The sequence below is a fragment of the Theropithecus gelada genome, chromosome 10 (genome assembly GCF_003255815.1).
Source record: "Theropithecus gelada isolate Dixy chromosome 10, Tgel_1.0, whole genome shotgun sequence".
In the NCBI taxonomy this organism is placed as follows: domain Eukaryota; kingdom Metazoa; phylum Chordata; class Mammalia; order Primates; family Cercopithecidae; genus Theropithecus; species Theropithecus gelada.
In genome coordinates, this window is record NC_037678.1 from 8,124,127 (window position 1) to 8,142,130 (window position 18,004).

General features: G+C 54.9%; 1 protein-coding gene across 1 annotated transcript in view; it reads left to right on the forward strand.

Moving 5' to 3' along the window:
* The window catches only part of NFAM1 (NFAT activating protein with ITAM motif 1), a 52,000-nt gene extending 39,906 nt beyond the window's left edge, over nt 1–12,094 (forward strand). The window contains exons 5-6 of the mRNA XM_025399781.1: nt 5,416–5,505; nt 7,280–12,094. Coding sequence (XP_025255566.1) covers nt 5,416–5,505; nt 7,280–7,339 — 150 coding nt within the window. The 3' untranslated portion in view covers nt 7,340–12,094. The remainder of the gene's footprint in view (nt 1–5,415; nt 5,506–7,279) is intronic.
* Nucleotides 12,095–18,004: the final 5,910 nt, after the last annotated feature.

Below are 18,004 nucleotides of genomic sequence, written 5' to 3' on the forward strand. Positions count from 1 at the left end.
GCCGGGCGCGGTGGCTCACGCCTGTAATCCCAGCACTTTGGGAGGCCGAGGCGGGCGGATCACAAGGTCAGAAGATCAAGACCACGGTGAAACCCCGTCTCTACTAAAAATACAAAAAATTAGCTGGGGGCGGTGGCGGGCGCCTGTAGTCCCAGCTCCTCGGGAGGCTGAGGCAGGAGAATGGCGTGAACCCAGGAGGCAGAGCTTGCAGTGAGCCGAGATCGCGCCACTGCACTCCAGCCTGGGCCACAGCGCGAGACTCCGTCTCAAAAAAACAAACAAACAAACAAAAAATCTGAGTTTTCTTTGAGAGAGATGCTGTTTAGATATTCAAGTGGGGTTGACTCTGGTGTTCAGAGGATAGATGGTCTTCGGAAGCTTGTGGTTAAATGAGATCACCCAGCGAAGGGAGTGAAGAAGAAAAAGAGTCCCAGGATGGGCTCCAACTTTTACTCCAATCTTTACAGTTCAGGGTTCCACTGGTTCTGGAAAAGGAACAAGTGAAAGGGACTGAGGAGGTGTGGTGGTGAGGCAGGGGAGGATCAGGAGAGTGTGGAATGTTCTGGAAGCAAGTGAAGACAGTGTGTTGAGGAGGAGGGAGAGCTCAAAGGTGTTGATGCTGCTGATTCATCAAGGAAGGTGAGGGCCGAGAACCGTCCATTGGTTTAACAATGTGGAGTCAGTGGTGACTCTGAGAAGGAAGGTTCTGGTGAAGAGGGCCGCAAGCCTATAAAGAGAAACAGAAAGAAGAGGGAGAGTGGCTGAAGGTGAGAGGGCCCTGTCAACACTGGAGGAACTCTATTCTAAGGTGTTGTGGAGAAAGGGCAGGGAGCTGGAGGGGGATGTGGGCTCAGGGAATTTCGGATGGAAGAAATCATAGCATGTTTGCAAGCTGTAAACCAGTATTGTACTGTTCACCCTATTTTGCAGATTATGGAACTAAGACTCAGAAAGTGTAAGTAGCAGACCCAGTAAGCAAAAGGATAAGGCTCGGATGGGGGTTTTGGTGGGTCTGTCTGACCCACCCCGAAATCATGCTTTTAATATGTCAAGTTTTTTCTTTTATTTTTAAATTCATTTTATTTATTTTTATTTATTTTGTGACAGAGTCTCGCTCTGTCACTCAGGCTGGAGCGCAGTGGCGTGATCTGGGCTCACTGAATGCCTGCCTGCCGGGTTCAAGTGATTCTCCTGCCTCAGGCTCCCAAGTGGCTGATACTGCAGGCGTGCACCCCCAAGCCTGGCTAATTTTTGTATTTTTAGTAGAGACGGGGTTTCATCATGTCGGCCAGGCTGGTCTTGAACTCGTGACCTCAGGTGAGATTCGCCCACCTCGGCCTCCCAAAGAATAGGTCAAGTTTTTTAAAAAACAAATTGAAGTAGTACAGCTTTTTTAATTTTTTCATGTCATAATATGCCATGAGCACTCTTCCACATGAATAAAAAGCAAGAACTGACATAATTAAAAGGAGAAATAGACAAATCTACAATTATTCTGGCAGATTTTAACTAACTTCTGTTAAAAATTGAGAAAACAGACCAAAAAAATCAGTAAGGACCAGATGTGGTGGTATGCACCTGTAATCCCAGCTAATCGGGAGGTTGTGGTAGAAAGATCACTTGAACCCAGGAGTTCAAGACCAGCTGGGCCACATAGTGAGACCTCATGAAAAACATTATTTATTTATTTATTTATTTAGAGACAGAGTCTTGCTCTGTTGCCCAGGCTGGAGTGCAGTGGCACAGTCTTGGCTCACTGCAACCTCCACCTCCTGGGTTCAAGCGATTCTCCTGCCTCAGCCTCCCAAGTAGCTGGGACTACAGGTGTCCACCACCACACCCAGCTAATTTTTGTATTTTTAGTAAAGACGGGGTTTCGCCATGTTGGCCAGGCTGGTCTCGAACTCCTGACCTCAGGTGATCTGCCCTCCTCAGCCTCCCAAAGTGCTGGGGATTACAGGCGTGAGCCACCACGCCCGGCCCGCTCCCTCATTCTTTCAGCTCTCTGCCCTAATGGGACCTTTCAGTGCAGCCTTTTCCTGACTTCCCTTTCAAAATTGCAGCCTCCCCTCTTTCCTGTCCCATCCCAACCTCCCTATCTTCTGCCTCTGAGTCTCTCCAGTGCCTTCATGGCCACCTTTTACTGTGATTATTGTCAATCTAGAGCCTCCTGGCGCCCAGCACACAGTAGGTGCTCAGGGGTCACCTATTATATGATGGGCAGAAGCCTGTTCTTACCTCCCACGGTGTCCGGGGTTCCATGGGGCCCAGCACAGGGAAGGGGAGACAGTAGCAAATGTGAGGCGTCAGGATGTGATCTGTATCCTCCTTCAGCAGCAGTACTCAGACCCCCCACCCGCCTGGCGACTCTGTCCCAGCCCAGCCTGGCCCAGCATCCTTGATCTTGCTGTCAGCCTCCAGTCCCTCCTGCTCCTGTTCCTGCTCCGAGCTGCCCCCGGAGGGACCTTTCTAACACACAACTCTGATGCCTGGTGAGGAAGGCCTTTAGGGGCTCCCCATTGCCAGTGCCTGGTCTAGAACTGAATTGCTTCTCCACGGAGTGTGCTCCTTCCCGAACAACACCCCCAGATCTCACCCATCACCCCCAATGTCCAGGACCCTCAGACTAGGTCCAGGTCCAGGGACGCTAACTGGCCTGCCTGGAGGAAGGCCTCGGCATTGACTTCACGCCTCTGCCATTTGGATGACCACTGGGGTCGGCACCATTGCCCACTGGGCAGCAGGAGGCAAAGGGCCTGGATCCCATACAAACAGCCACAGCCCAGCCCAGCCCCCAGCCTCCAACACCCAACCTAGCCCAGGCCAGCCCAGCTCCCAGGCCCCAACACCCAGCCCAGCCACAGCCCAGCCACAGGCCAGCCCAGCCCCCAGGCCCCAACGCCCAGCCCAGCCCAGCCCAGCTTCTAGCCCCCAACCCCCAGCCCAGCCCAGTCCAGCCCCAGCCCCACAAGTAGCCCACTCCAAGGCCTGTGCAATCTCCCAGCAGATATACCTAAGGGAGAGCCAGGAGGGGATGGTTCAGGGGCTCAAAGGGTGTCCTGTTGCCAAGGCTGCACCCTGCATTTCACAGTCTGGTGATGCAGGTCATACCCTGCATATAAATGCACTCCAGCAGGTCAGGATTTGTCAAAGGCCTCACTCAGCAGCTGCTAATTGGTGGCCACCTCCACAGCCTCCCTTGCCCTCAGCCCTGCAGCTGCTCCTGCCCTGCCCACTGCACCACTGCCCACTCGTCTATTCTCCGACTGCCCCATTGTATGGGTTGGGGGCCTGCAGCGTCCCAGGACAGGCTAGTCTTCTCTGGCCCTGCATCGCCTGCCCTCTCTGGGCTCATATGTTCTGGGCAGCCTGGCTGAGCTGGACAGGAGGGAGAGGGAACCCCAGATCTGCTCCCCTGCCGAGACATGGGCAAGGAGGGTGCTCCCCTCCCTTCTGTCTGTGACCAGAATCATCCAGCTCAGAGAGACTGTCAGATCTGTGAGACCTCGAAGGGGCTGGGCCTGGGTGGGTGGAGGGTTGGGAGCACAGAGGAACATTCCCATCCTGGGTGCCAGGCCGTGGCTGGTGCTCCGGGCAGGCCTTGGAAGTTTCTCTCCACTGGAAATGAGGCTTCTTCCTGGGGCAGCTCTGGTCCCTTTCCTACAAGGAAGAAGGTTGGAAGCCCCTCTCCCTAGACCCAGCCTGTTTCTGGCTCAGAGACCCCTTGAACTCGTCCCCAGGTCCGCCCCACCATCCCCGTGTCTGATGCCCTTGAAGTGAGGGTCTCCCAAGCACCAAATGGTTTATTACTTGGATTTTCATGCCCAGCTGCCTCTTGGCGCCTGCCTCCCTCCCTCCTTCCCTCCCGCCTCCCGCCCTCCTCCTGCCTCTGAGCACCACCTGTCTCTCCAGCCTGCCTCAGCAACCCCTGCTTGCCTGTTGCCAGGGAAACCGCCTCCTTGGCAACCAGCCGGCATCCATATGACACGTACACTCAGAAAGGAAAAGCTTCTGCTCTTGCTTAGGCTGTTGGTGAGCTCTGCTCTGAAGCCCAACAGGTTCTGAGGGAGGGTCCGGTTTGTGATCCCAGAGAGGGGAGGTGGGCAGGCATCATGCCTCTCTTGACCATTCAACAGCAGCTTATTAAGCACGTACTACTTCCCTGACTATGTGCGTGGCCCTTTGTGCACAATATCTCATTTAATCATGCATTGAACCTGCAAAATAGATGTGATTATTCCCATCTTACAGACGTGGAAATTGAGGCATGGAGAGGTTAAGGCTGTCAGAAGTCAGAGCCGAGATTTGAACCTACTCTTGTCTAACTTTAAAGTCCCGGTTCTTTCTACCATCTTGAGGTCTCTGGCTAGGCCTCTCTTAGCTGGGCCAAGAGTGAGTGGGCCTAGGACACAACCGAGTGATGGGGAAGCCCCCTCACTGTAGTTCATCTGGTGCTGCTCCCTTTGTGCCAGGCACCGCTGTATAATCAGAAACCTAGAGATAGACTAGGCATAGTCCCTGCCCTCAAGGGGTTGCCAGTCTGGTGAGATGCTGATGGGAGCAGGACTCTGACATAACCCAGTGCAGGAGCCATGAGGCCAGGGGCAGGGCCTCCAAGCCCAGCTGAGCTCGACACTGACCCGGGCTTCCTGGGAGGAGGCTTGGGCTGTGGGGGGCCTGTGGTCAGAGAGTGGGTGGCAGGAGCCTGACACCTCCAGGGAGGCGCATATGGGTGATAACGGCAGCCCAGGTGGCCCGGGAGGTGTGGCTGAGGGACATGAAAGGAAATTGACAGGCAAGGGGGATGAGGGGTGTGCTGAGAACCAGGACCGGACTCTGGAATCCCCCAGCAGGGCACAGGCTCGATGGCCAGGGAGTGTGACCCCAGTGGGTGCCTGGGTTGTCCTTGAATACAGGCTGGGGTGGGGGTTGGGGAGAACTAGAGGGTGTGGGTGGGTGAGAGGACCCTCATAGGGGCCGGGGCTTTGAACAGGGGGGTAAAGGCAGAGATCATGGGGGCATCCTGTTGGAGCAGTGGCCACAGGTATCATGCAGGGGGCTGCTGGCTGCAAGGCCCTTAAGAGCCTAGGGACAGTGGGAGGAGGCCTGGCCCTTCCTCTTGCCAGCCAGGTAGAAGCCTGGATAGAACCCTCCAGGTGGAACACAAGGCTCTACTGGAGGACCTTAAGGGGGGTTAGGGAGGTGGCTGAGAACAGAGAGGGGTCAGCCCTGTACAGGCAGGGAAGGGGCAAGGTGACTCTGGGAAAGGGGGTGGCAGGTGAAAAGATGTGGCTGGGCTTTGCCCTTGCCTGGGGTCCCACAGTGGGGTGTGTAACAGGCAGGGGGCCGGCTGCTGGGGCTGGGGACTGCCCTTCTGCACACTTGCCCCTGATCATGGCACCCCGTCTCCTGCAGGCTCTGCAGCGCCGTGAGACGGAGGTCTACGCCTACATCGAGAGTGAGGATGGCTGCCCACCCACCGCCAAGCAGAGCCCCCTCTCCCAGGTACGCAGGTGCTGGGACACCACGCCTGGCTTCTCACTCCATCTGACCCTCCCGTCACCGGTGAAGTGGGGGCGGGGGGCAAATGGGACATGGAAGTGAGCCCCCTGCTGTGGAATCCCAGCCCTCTCTTGGTGGCAGCTGGCCTGCTGGTTAGGAAGACTGGTGGGCCTGAGTTCCTGCTCTGTCCCTTAGCCACTGTGCAGCCCTAGTCGAGGTGTCTGACTTCTCTGTGTCTGAATCTCATTTTGTGCAGACTGAGCAACCTAACAGTGCCTACCTCATAGACGTTCAGTGAGGGTAGAATGTTGTACTGAGAGAGCTGCCTGGAACGGAACCCAGCTGTGCCCATGCACTGTGAGCTATTGTAACTACCACTGGGCACAGTGTCCACACTGGCCAATCAGACAGGGGTGTTAGGCTTCCAGCTGCCCCCAGGTTGGGGTTGGCTAAAGTCTGGAGTTAGAGAGTGAGCTAGTAGAAGCTGGGCTGGCCTGGTCCGGGCTCTGTGATTGTCATGGTAGGGCCTCAGGCATATTACCCAATCATATTTTCTCTCTCTCTCTCTTTTTTTTTTTTTTTTTTTTTTTTTTTGAGACAGAGTCTTGCTCTGTCACCCGGGCAGGAGGGCAGTGGCCGGATTTCAGCTAACTGCAACCTCTGCTTCTCGGGTTCAAGCAAGTCTCCTGCCTCAGCCCCCCGAGTAGCTGGGATTACAGGTGCCCACCACTATGTCCAGATAATTTTTTGTGTTTTTAGTACAGACAGGGTTTCACCGTGTTGGCCATGCTGGTCTCGAACTCCTGACCTCATGATTCACCCACCTCAGCCTCCCAAAGTGCTGGGATTAAAGGTGGGATTAACGGGCCCACTGCACCAGGTACATACTTTCTCTCTTAAACCTGTTTGCTCATTGGTAAAGTGGATGAGCAATGATTTCCTGCAATACCAACTGCCCCTGAATTCAAACGTGTTCCAAGCTGAATAACATCTGCACCAGGGCTTTCAGCACTGTGAAGTGTGAGGTGTTGTTCAGCCAGAACAGGAGCCCACAGGCCTCTTGGAGCATCCATCAGGCGGTGTGGGCGGCTGGCACTTGGCCTTCTCTGGTTTGTTAATTGCCTATTCTCATAGCCCTTTCTATACTCAGCCCTCAACTAGACCCTGAGTGAAAGCAGGGCTTCCCTGACCCTGGGATCTCCAGGGATACCTGGGCCATCTCAGGCAGTGCCCACCCTGTGCCAGGCCCCGGGGTGCTGGACAGGAGAACTAGGCATGTCCCTGCACTCTGGGAGCCATAGTCTGCAGGAACAGGTCACTGACCCCATGGACACACAGAGGCATTTGTAGCCCTGTTGTGAGGGATGGTCTTCTGGGAGGGACCAGCCAGGACAGGGAGGGAGGGGGTCCCTCGGACCCTACGATGAGCCCGCAGGCAGGATGAGTAGGAGGCAGTCATGGAACAGATGTGTCTTTGGGAGGAGGTGTATCCCACACAGAGGGCAGAAGGCAGAGGGCAGAGCTGTGGGGGAAGCTCTGAGGCTGGAAGGGCAGACCCATGTGGATGGAGGGCAGCGAGCAGGGGTGGGGAGCGTGGTGGGGGAAGAGGCTGGGGAGGTGGGTTTGGAGACAGAGGGCAGGCCCCCCATCAAAGCTACACAGGAAATAATCTGTTGCCCTCTGGCTAAAACTAAATTAGTGCAAGTTCATTCCTTTCCTACCTAATGGTCATTCTCTCTCTTTCTCTCCCTCCCTCCCTTTCTTCTTTTCTATCCAGGAGAGACTGCATAGATTCAAAGATGATGGCGAACTTAACCTGGTCTATGAAAATCTCTAGGATGGGCTCCACTGCCCATAGAGCTTGCCCTGGGTCAGAGGACGGGGCAGCCCCTGCCACCAAAGGACTTGACTTGAGTTGGGAGTAAGGCCCCCAGGGATACCCCATCATCTCACATTCAAGGCCCTTCCCGCCTTGGCATGCCCCACTGCCCCCATTCTATGCCCCAGCCGCCAAGGCTTTCACATCTTGCGGCCTTTGCCCAGGCTGTTCCTTCTGCCAGGCAGGCCCTTCTTCCCTGGCACAACCAGCAAAGTGCCCCTCAGTCTTCAAGGGCTTTCCTGGATGCCACTCTTGCCCAGAGCCCTGCTCACCGCCTCATGCTTACAGAGCAGCATGCTCTCTTGGCTCTCTTGGCACCAGACAGCTGGCACCTCAGCCAGCAGGGCAGCCTCTGAGCTGAGGGAGGTCCCTGCAAGGGCCCCTTAGCAGCGCTGTGTGGGGAGCCGAGGTGTGGAGGAGCTGGGGAGCAGCTATGCAAACCCCTACCTGCCCAGCTGGGCCAGAGGCACGAGGCAGCCAGGCAGGGTGGGAGCAGGGGCTGGCGTGGGAGGTCTGGGGGACAGACAAGGATGATGGACCCCACAGAGGCAAGACTGGGATCAGGGACAGATCTGGAGGCCCAGGACATGGCTGAGAGGTGGTCAGCAGGCTGGGGGCAGAGAGGGCTTGAGTACAAGCCGGTGAGGAAGGAGATTATGGCATGTTTGGGATGAGGGCAGAGGGATGGATGAGAGGAGGAGGGTGCTGGCTAAACAGCAGCTGAATGAATGGCCTGAAGTTCCCCCTCCCCCAAGGGTCCCCGCTCCCATTGGTCTGGCCCTGTATGCGCACTGTGTCATCTCCTTGGTCACCCTCTGCTCCAGGCCTTCCCCACTGCAGGACCTCAGCTGTCCCTCCTTCTACCCAACGCGCAGTCCCCCAGAGTTCCTTCTGTCTGGCCTATCCTGTGCCCACCACCTGCGGCTTCATCCAGTCCTCCTGCTCTGTCTTTATCTGCCATAGGCCCCAGCTCTGGCCCCCTGTGGATTGAGGTCCCAAGTGGTCCAGCTGTGGGGTTTGGTGCTGGGACCCTCAAGGGCAGCCGGAAGGTCCCTCTGAGGCAGAAGCTCAGGCCCCATGGGGACAGTGGCTCCCTAGTGCCTGGCCCTGAGCCATTTCTGCTGTTCTGAGTGCCCATATCACCCTCACTTCCTCCTCACAGCAGCCCTGCACTGTGGCCAGAAACTCATCCACAGGCAGGCAGTGGCTGGGGTCTGGGTGGCCCCGGGCTGTTAGGCTCCGCTTCCTCCCTCCGCTCCCCCATGTCTCCCTGAGTTCTCCCACCTTTGCTCATTTGTGAAATGGGCAGGTCAATCCTCCCATACCCCGTGTGGGCTGCCCCAACCCCAAATGTGCCCAGGGAGGGTGGGGTACCCAAGGCACAGGCCCTGGCCCTGCCCCCAAGCAGCACTGGGCTACCGCTCGCAGAGGCACCTTTGGTTCTGCAGGTCACGCCCCTCCCTGCGGAGAAGGGAAAGCTGGTGGTAGAGGCTGGGCACAGATTGGCCCAGAAGAAGTCCCTGGGCCCTGCTAGGGTGGCACCAGACTTCTCTGGTCCCGCAGGACAGTCAGTGACCTCCCAGCTTGGTTCTGGGCCCCCGCCTGCAAGCACACATGGCAAGGAGGGCTTTTGCAGGCTCACATAACCAAGTGGCAAGGCCCCTGCTCCCAGAGGCTGGATTTGAATGAACTCCAGGCCTGTTTGGGGAGGTGAAGCTGCCAGGTGTGCACAGGGGCCTCCCAGGCTCCTGGCTCCACCAGCCTGAGGCGGGGGCAAGGGTCAGAGCAACGGGGGACAATGCCGCTCAGGGTGCAGTGAGCTCCCCTGGGAATATTGAAGCCAGCAAGACCAGGAGAGCGCCACCTCACTGGGCCTGCCTTCCCCACCTCCTGGGCCTCTCTGACCTCAGCTCCTGGACCCTGGATCCTCTGGCTGGGACTCAGCATATTCCAGTCTTTTTCAGGGGTAGAGAGGGGAGCCTGGGTTGAACTTTACCACCATGCCCTGGCCCAGGGATCACAAACACGGCCTCCCTGTGGCTGCCCTGCCCCCAACAGACCCCGATTAAACCCACACCTGGCCTTGGCCCTCCCCTGCTCCATACCTTGCATGGTTTTTACCTCACTTGGAATAAAATTCCAACTCCTTCCTGTGGTCTAGGAGGTTCTTGGGGCTGACTCATCACCCCTCTGGTGGACACAGACATTGCCAGCGTGGTGGTCGTCTGTGCTTGGTTCAGGGCAAGGCTGGGAGACAGTGGGTGCCGAAGTCTTCAGTGAGCAAGGAGAGAGGCTAGGAGGAGGAGGAGGAAGAGGGCACAGCGTGGAAGGACAGGACCCTAAAGGGCTTTGACCCAAGGGAGGGTGGGGTAAGAATGTTCTGAGACATTCTTGGGCGACAAAGAGGACTGAGCACCTGTTCCCCAGCTCCCAGGACTGAGAGCCTGCAGAGACAAGCTGGGGCAGGGCGAGGGGTGGCAGGGAACTTCAGGGTGGGAGGTGCATGAGGCAGGCGGGAGAAGGAAGAACAGAGAGGGCATGAATGGAAGCTCCTGGGGTACAGGCTTGCTTTCCGCTATGAATGGGTGGAGAAGGAAAGAGAAGAAAATTGCTTTAGAGAGCCACGCAGGCTGGGTGGCCCCAGGGCCTCCCTTGAATCCCTGCTCCATAAGGTGGACTTATGGACTTGTGGATTTGGGCGAGTCACTGCCCACCTAAGCCTCAGTTTGCAGTGACAGTTAAGACAGCTCAGGCCGGGCTTGGTGGCTCATGCCTGTAATCCCAGCACTTTGGGAGGCCGAGGTGGGTGGATCACTTGAGGCCAGGAGTTCGAGACCAGCCTGGCCAATGTGGCGAAACCCCGTCTCTACTATAAAATACAAAAATTAGCCTGATGTGGTGGCATGCACCTGTAGTCCCAGCTACTCGGGAGGCTAAGGCAGGAGAATCACTTAAACCTGGGAGGCAGAGGTTGCAGTGAGCCAAGGTGGCACCACTGCACACCAGCCCGGGTGACAGAGCATGCTCCGTCCAAAGCAAAAAACAAATAAACAAAAACGCCACTCAGTGTCTCAGAAAGGACAGACGGGGACTCCCTGGCTCAGGCAGAAGCTCAGTGGGTGTGCATTTCCTTCAAGATTCATCCTTCAGAAGATATAGGCTGCTGGGGCAGTACAGAGGGGTCTAAGTGAGAGGCAGGCCTCCCTGGGAGCTGGGGCCCTGGGCTCTCTGCAGCCATGCCTTTAAGGAGTGCCTATGGGGTAGCACAATCAGATGGACAGGCCAGGGCTGCCCAGAGTTGAGGGTGGGGGCAAGTTAAGCAGAGAGGTGAGGGGAGGAGGGTGCTGGCTTAGCAGGAGCTGAGTGAATGGGCCTGGAGGGGAAAAGCTAAGGGCAGGGGTGGCTTGAGTGGAGTCGGTGAGGCCCAGGTGAAGGGGAGCTGTGGACCTTCCAGGACCGATGGATGTGAGCAGTCCTCAGTGGGGACTGGGGTTAGGGCGGGGAAGGGAAGTTCCAGGCAGCCCTGCAGGCCCCTTCCCCTTCCAGCAGGGCAGCCGTGTCTCTGGGTCTCAGCTGATGCTTCCCTTCACCCACTGGCCCCTGGCCTAGTGGGATTTCCCGCCATCTCTCCGGGCCCAGCCTGCCCTGCCCTCCTAGGTCTTCCCAACCTCCCCTCTGCAGAAACATCTCAGCCATGTCTGGCACCCCCAGGCTTCCCTGCCCGCCTCTAGGAAATTGACCCCTTCAGTGGGTTTCAGCCTCCAAGCCCCCCCGCCCTGCCCCTGCCACTTGGCTTCTGCTCTATCAGCACTTGATTGAGAAAATCATCCTGGGAAACCAGCCTCTGGGAGCAGGGGCCTTGCCACGCTGTTCTGCGAGCCTGCTGAAGCCCTCCTTGCCATGTGTGCTTGCAGGCGGAGGCCCAGCACCAAGCTAGGAGGCCACTGGCTGTCCTGTAGGACCAGGGAAGTCTGGTGCCACCCTAGCAGAGGGCCCATGGACTTCTTCTGGAGGTCAGTCTGTGCCCAGCCTCTACCACCAGTTCAGAACTTGAAGTGGGTGTGGTAAGCGGTGGCCCCTCCTCAGCAAACATTTCCAGAGGATTCTGGCAGCAGAGTTTCCATGGGAACATGTGCCAGTGCTACGCTGAACCCAGTGGGGCTGGGGTTCCCTTTCAGCCAATATTGCAGGACCTGAGCCTGGTGGCCTCGGCCAGGGTAGGCAGTGCTCTTGCCACCCACTCTCACAAACCTGAACTCAAAGAACTCAAGTTACGGGCAAAACCTGCTTTTCCTTTTTCTTCTTCTTCTTCTTCTTCTTCTTTTTTTTTAAAGCACATTCTAATTTAAAGGCCATGCTCCATTCTAAAGATGCCTCTGGGATTTCAGGGATGGATTTTTATGTAGCTCAATAGTTTTCTTGGCAGACAGCTTCTGCAAGAGAGGTGGGCCGTTGGCTCAGTCCAGCCAGGCTGAGTGGCGTCACTCCGTTCCTCGCAGTGCCAGGGGATGTCATTTGCCCACCTGAGGGGCTTCCCCAGTCTCCCTTCCCTGACCTGTGGTCAGAATGATGGCCTCAGCCTTGACTGAGAAGGGTCAAGCCAGACTCCCTGCACTTGGTGTTGGCGTGTGTTTTGTGTGTGTCTGGAGGTGACATATGTGGGTGACAGAGGCATATGTTGCAGTGAAACATTAAAACTACAGCAAAGTGAAACTCCCTCTGATGCACCTGCCACCTCCCAGCCTCCATACCCATGCCCTCCCCAGTAGTAACCAATCGGGTCATTTGGGAGTGTTTTCTTCATCGCTGCTTTTATGGCATCTAGGTGCCTACCTGTGAACATGTAAAATCTGGAGCGCCGTGTGGGCTTCCGAACAGCGGCGATGGATTCATTCTGTAGGTGTTGTTTGCACTTGCTTTGCTGATGCAGCCCCACGTGGTGGGATCTGCCGGAGACAGCACGCAGGAGCTGCCAGACTCCAATTACAGCAAAGGATCCTGCAGGACAGATGGATCGTAATTTAATCACGCCCCTATCGAAGGCCTTTTCAGTTGTTTATGATTTTTTCAACCTCACATAAGGGGCTGCAGGGAATATCCTTGTACACACACACATCTGCAAAACTTTCTCTATGGGAAATGAGGAGGGATTCCTGGGGCCCAGTGCATAGAAGTTCACTGTTCTAACAGTCCCCACCAAATCACCAGGCGCTGAGGTTGGGCTGGTTTCTATTCCTTGGACTCTTTATCTAGAATATTTCATTTAATCCTGAAAATAAGTCTGTGATGGTGGGCAGGGGTGATCTCCCCGTTTTCCTGAAGCAGAAGCTACCACTCAGAGAAAAGGTGACTGGCTCCAGGTCACACAGCCCAGGAGGAGCAATGCTGGGCTGCTTTGGTGTGTGTGCAGTCCTGCTGTCCCCAAGGCCGGATGGGGGAGGTGATGGGGGAGGTGGAAAGAGTCATGGAGGGATGTGGTGGCCCCAGGACTAGGGAAGCCCATGGAAGGACAGATTTCCTTCAGAGATGGGCTGGCAGCCTCACATTCCTCATATCCAATTTCTCAGAATGTGTGTGTGTGTGTGTGTGTGTGTGTGTGTGTGTAAGTTGGGGGGGTCCTCCTGCCTCCCGGTATTCTATCTCCTTGGGGAAATGGAGGTAGGTCCATAGAGCCCCAGGGATTGGGCCTCCCTGGCAGCCCACACCCGCTCTGAGGCCTGGATCCTGGCAGCCTGGATGCTCTGATTCCAAGTCTACCCTGGAAATTCCCAGGCACAGCATGCCTGGAGGTGTGAGCCGCCTCTTAGAAGCTTTATAATCCTGGATAATGCTGCTGTAATTGGCATTGTTTTGCCTTTACAATCCTCTCATTACCTGAAAACTGACTTTGCAAATGGCTGTATCTGGAGTGGGTTTTATTTTACCACTTTGAGTACCTTGAGGGGCTGAGGAGTGGGGGCATTTTCTCTGTCTCTCCCTTGCCTGCCCCATCTCCATCCCCCAGTGAGCTCCACAGGCCCAAGTGGGCCAGATCCTGGCCTTGGCTCGGGACATAGCCCTGTACCTTGCTCCCTGCCATGGGCTGATCCAGGGATGTCTCTTCTCAGATGCCCCTTCTGTCCCGCTGCCATCAAGTCCACCCATAAGAGCCTCCCTCCAACCCCTCCTCCTCCCAGCCATTCCCAGTCCAAACAAGGCTCACCTGATCTTTCTATAGCACATATCTGACCACATCATTCCTCTCTCAAAAGCCTGTCATACCTTATGGTAATGGTCAGTTCTTTCCAACAAGGGTGCCACCATCATTCAATGGGGAACAGTCTTCTCAACAATTGGTGCTGGGAGAGCCAAACCTCTACATGACCCCTACCTCACACCCTATACCAAACTTCACAGTGGTTTCCACTGTCCACAGGATCAGGGCTCAACCCCTTCATCTCACATTCAGGGTTCTTACCACTCCTTCACTCTTTTTTTTTTTTTTGAGATGGAGTCTGTCTGTGAGGCCTAGGCTGGAGTGCAGTGGTGTGATCTAGGCACACTGCAATCTCCACCTCCTGGGTTCAAGCAGTTCTTCTGCCCCAGCCTCCCGAGTAGCTGGGACTACAGGCACATGCCACCACACTCAGCTAATTTTTTTTGTATTTTTAGTAGAGACGGAGTTTCACCATATTGGCCAGGCTGGTCTCAAACTCCTGACTTCGAGAGATCCACCTACCTTGGCCTCCCAAAATGCTGGTATTACAGGTGTGAGCTACCACTCTCAGCCTTTTTTCTTTTTTCTTTTTTTTTTCTTTTTTTTTGAGACAGGGTTTCTCTCCTATCACCCAGGCTGGAGTGCAGTGGCACAATCTTGGCTCACTTCAACCTCTGCCTCTCACTGCAACCTCTGCCTCCCAGGTTCAAGCAATTCTCCTGCCTCAGCTTCCCAAGTAGCTGGGATCACAGGTGTGTGCCACCATGCCTGGCTAATTTTTTGTGTTTTTAGTATAGACGGTTTCACCACGTTGGCCAGGATGGTCTCAAACTCCTGACCTCAAGTGATCCACCTGCCTCAGCCTCCCAAATTGCTGGGATTACAGGTGTGAACCACCATGCCTGGCCATCCCTTCATTCTTTTAACAACATTTGTTGCTCCAACTATGTGTCAAGCCCAGTGCTGTGGCTGGAATAAGAAATGGACAGTCCTATCTTCATGGAGTCTACCAGCTCATTTCTGACTGACTCCTGCTGGCCCAAAGTCACACCAGCTCCCTTCATGCTTCCGTCCATGTCTGCTGTTCCCCAAGATGCTGAGCTCCCCACCTCTGAGCCTGGGCTCCTACCATTCTCCCTGCCCTGAGGCCCTGAACCCTTTTATTTGCCTGAGGAATTCCTGCTCAAATGCTACCTCCAACCAGGCACAGTGGCTCACGCCTACAATCCCACCATTTTGGGAAGCCAAGGCAGGTGGATCACCTGAGGTCAGGAGTTCGAGACCAGCCTAGCCAACATGGCAAAAACCCATCTCTACTAAAAATACAAAAATTAGCCGGGTGTGGTGGCACACACCACAGATATCAGCCACAGGGTAAGACTCAGTCTCAAAAAATAAAAATAAAAATGCTACCTCCACCCTGAAGTCTTCCTTAAAGCCCCCTCCCACACCAAGCAGTTTACTCGATCCTCTTATTTCTTTGACCTCTTCAAACTGAATCAATTCACACACATCCATCTCCCCCCAGAATTCCCGAGTTTCCCAAGCATGGCAAATACGTAATTTGTCTCTCTTTGTCTGTGCCTGACTCACAGTAGGGGCTTAGGAGCTGTTTGTTCAAAACATAAAGGAGTCTTTTCCTTTACTGGTGATTCAACACCTGTTCTTAGTGAAAAGGGAGAATTTTTTTTTTCGATTTCCAGGAAGTGATCTTTAATTAGTATGTGACCCATTTTACATATGTGAAAATTGAGACAGACTGTTGCTGCACCCACACCACCAGGAGAAGCAAGGCAATGAAAAGTGCAGGCTCTGGAAGGCCAGCAGCCTCTGCCTAATGGGGAGAGCTGGGGAGGCTCTATGCTGAGCTGTTGGAGGCGAGGCCAGGCACAGGGGAAAGGCCGGCATCCCCTCCCCCACCTCCCTTGGATTCCTGGTTGCCAAGGCTGTCAAGAGGCTCCGAGGACACGTGCCTGCGTCAGGGGCCATGAGCCCTGTTAGGGTGGTTCTGCTAATTGATCCCAGAAGCCCTTGTGACTGCCAGGGGATGCCTCAGCGGACTCAGCAATGTCCTGACCGCTACCTCTTGCCTCACCAGATGGCCTCCCTCCTGCCGCAGCTGCCTCTAGGCTAGGCCACATGTCCCTCACCATTTGGGGCCTGGGACTCCCCCAAGTACCCAGCAGAACTGAGCCCGGCCAGGGGTGGGTGACAGAGGTGTGTGCGGAGCACTGGAGAAGCTCCATTTTTTCTCTTTCTCTAACTGATTGGATGGTTTTCAAAAAAATTTTTTTAATTTGTTTTTTTGGTTGTTGTTTTTTGTTTTTGTTTTTGTTTTTGTTTTTTTGAGACAGGGTCTCACTCTGTCATCCGGGCTGGAGTGTGGTGGTGCGATCACAGCTCACTGCAGCCTCAACCTCCTGGGCTCAAGTGGTCCTCTGCCTCAGTCTCCTGAGTAGCTGGGATACAGGTGCACACCATCACACCTGGCTAATTTTTTGTATTTTTCATAAAGACTGGGTTTTGCCACGTTGCCCAGGCTGGTTGCAAACACCTGAGCTCAAGCGATCCTGCCACCTTGGCCTCCCAAGTTCTGGGATTACCGGCATGAGCCATTGCTGCTTAGCCAGCACTCAACCTCAAATGCCCCCGCAGCTTCCTCCAGCAGCCCCACAATCTCCTGCCCCTTATGGGTGGGGAACCGTGGCATGTCATGTGACGGCCGTGGAGCCAGGAGAGCTGCTGTCCTTCCTGACCCATTGGGACAAGTCTGTGCAGCTGAGTCTCAGGGATAAGGGTAGGACCCACAGCCAAGTGACCAGTTCCAGAAATATGGATGGTCATTGTGGTGCTCAAGACACCCCTGCCTTCTTCCTGGGTTCAAGCCTGGAGTTCAAGATTGCAGATTGCTTTAGAACTGCTAATGAGGGCCAGGCGCAGTGGCCCACGCCTGGCCAACACAGTGAAACCCTATCTCCACTAAAAATACAAAGATTAGCCAGACGGCCAGGCACAATGGCTCTTGCCCGTAATCCTAGCACTTTGGGAGGCTGAGGTGGGTGGATCACCAGAGGTCAGGAGTTTGAGACCAGCCTGGCCAACATGATGAAACCCTATCTCTACTACAAATATAAAACTTAGCTGGGCGTGGTGGTGGGCGCCTGTAATCCCAGCTACTCAGGAGGCTGAGGCAGGAGAATTGCTTGAATCCAGGAGACTGAGGTTGCGGTGAGCCGACATGGTGCCACTGCTCTCCAGTCTGGGCGACAGAGTGAGACTCCGTCTAGAAAAAAAAAAAACTGCTGGCCGGGCACGGTGGCTCACGCCTGTAATCCCAATACTTTGGGAGGCCAAGGTGGGCGGATCATGAGCTCAGGAGATAGAGACCATTCTGGCTAACACAGTGAAACTCCGTCTCTACTAAAAATACAAAAAATTAGCTGGGCAGGGCCCAGCGTGGTGGCTTGTGCCTGTAATCCCAGCACTTTGGGAGGCTGAGGCGGGTGGATCACACGGTCAGGAGATCGAGACCATGCTGAAACCCCATCTCTACTAAAAATACAAAAAATTAGCCGGGTGCAGGTGGTGGGTGCCTGTCGTCCCAGCTACTCGGGAGGCTGAGGCAGGAGAATGGTGTGAACCCGGGAGGCGGAGCTTGCAGTGAGCAGAGATCGCACCACTGCACTCCAGCCTGGGCGACAGAGTAAGACTCCGTCTCAAAGAAACAAACAAACACCCCAAAAAACTGCTAATGGGTATGGGGATTTTTCATGAGGTAATGGAAATGTTCTGGAATGCGACAGCAGTGATGGTTAGACAACCTCGAGAATATGCTAAAATTCATTGAATTGTACACTTTAAAAGGGTAAATTTTATAATATGTGAATTACATTTCAATAACACAAACCAAAAATAAACCAAAAAAATTGCCCTACTTAAACACCTTCTGTTGTCCCCTGTTCATTACCCTTAGGACAGAGCACACACACACTTCCCTGGGACATGGTTCAGCTTCTTCCTCCACCTGCCCTGCCCGTCCCCTTTCCTGCCATTCCTCCCTTCCTCCTACAGAAGGGCCCTGCTGGGGCCTCTTTCAAGGTCCAGGCTCTGGCACATGAAACTCCCTCTACCTGTGTGACAGTTAAATGGCTATTGAGTTTTTATCTGTGGTGGTAAGTAGGCATTGATCCCATTTTGCAGATGAGGAAACTGAGCTTCAGAGAGCTATAACAACTCGCCCAAGGTCACGTAGCTGGCAGATGGTGCAGTTGAGATTCAGACCCCAGCAGTGGCTTCAGAATCCATGATCTGAACCACTTTGGTTGGTGGCCTTCTGTGGTAGGCTGAAGAATCCCACGATCGCCAAGATGTCCACATCCTAATCCCTGGAACCTGTGAATGTTGCCTTATATTGCAAAGGTGCTGCA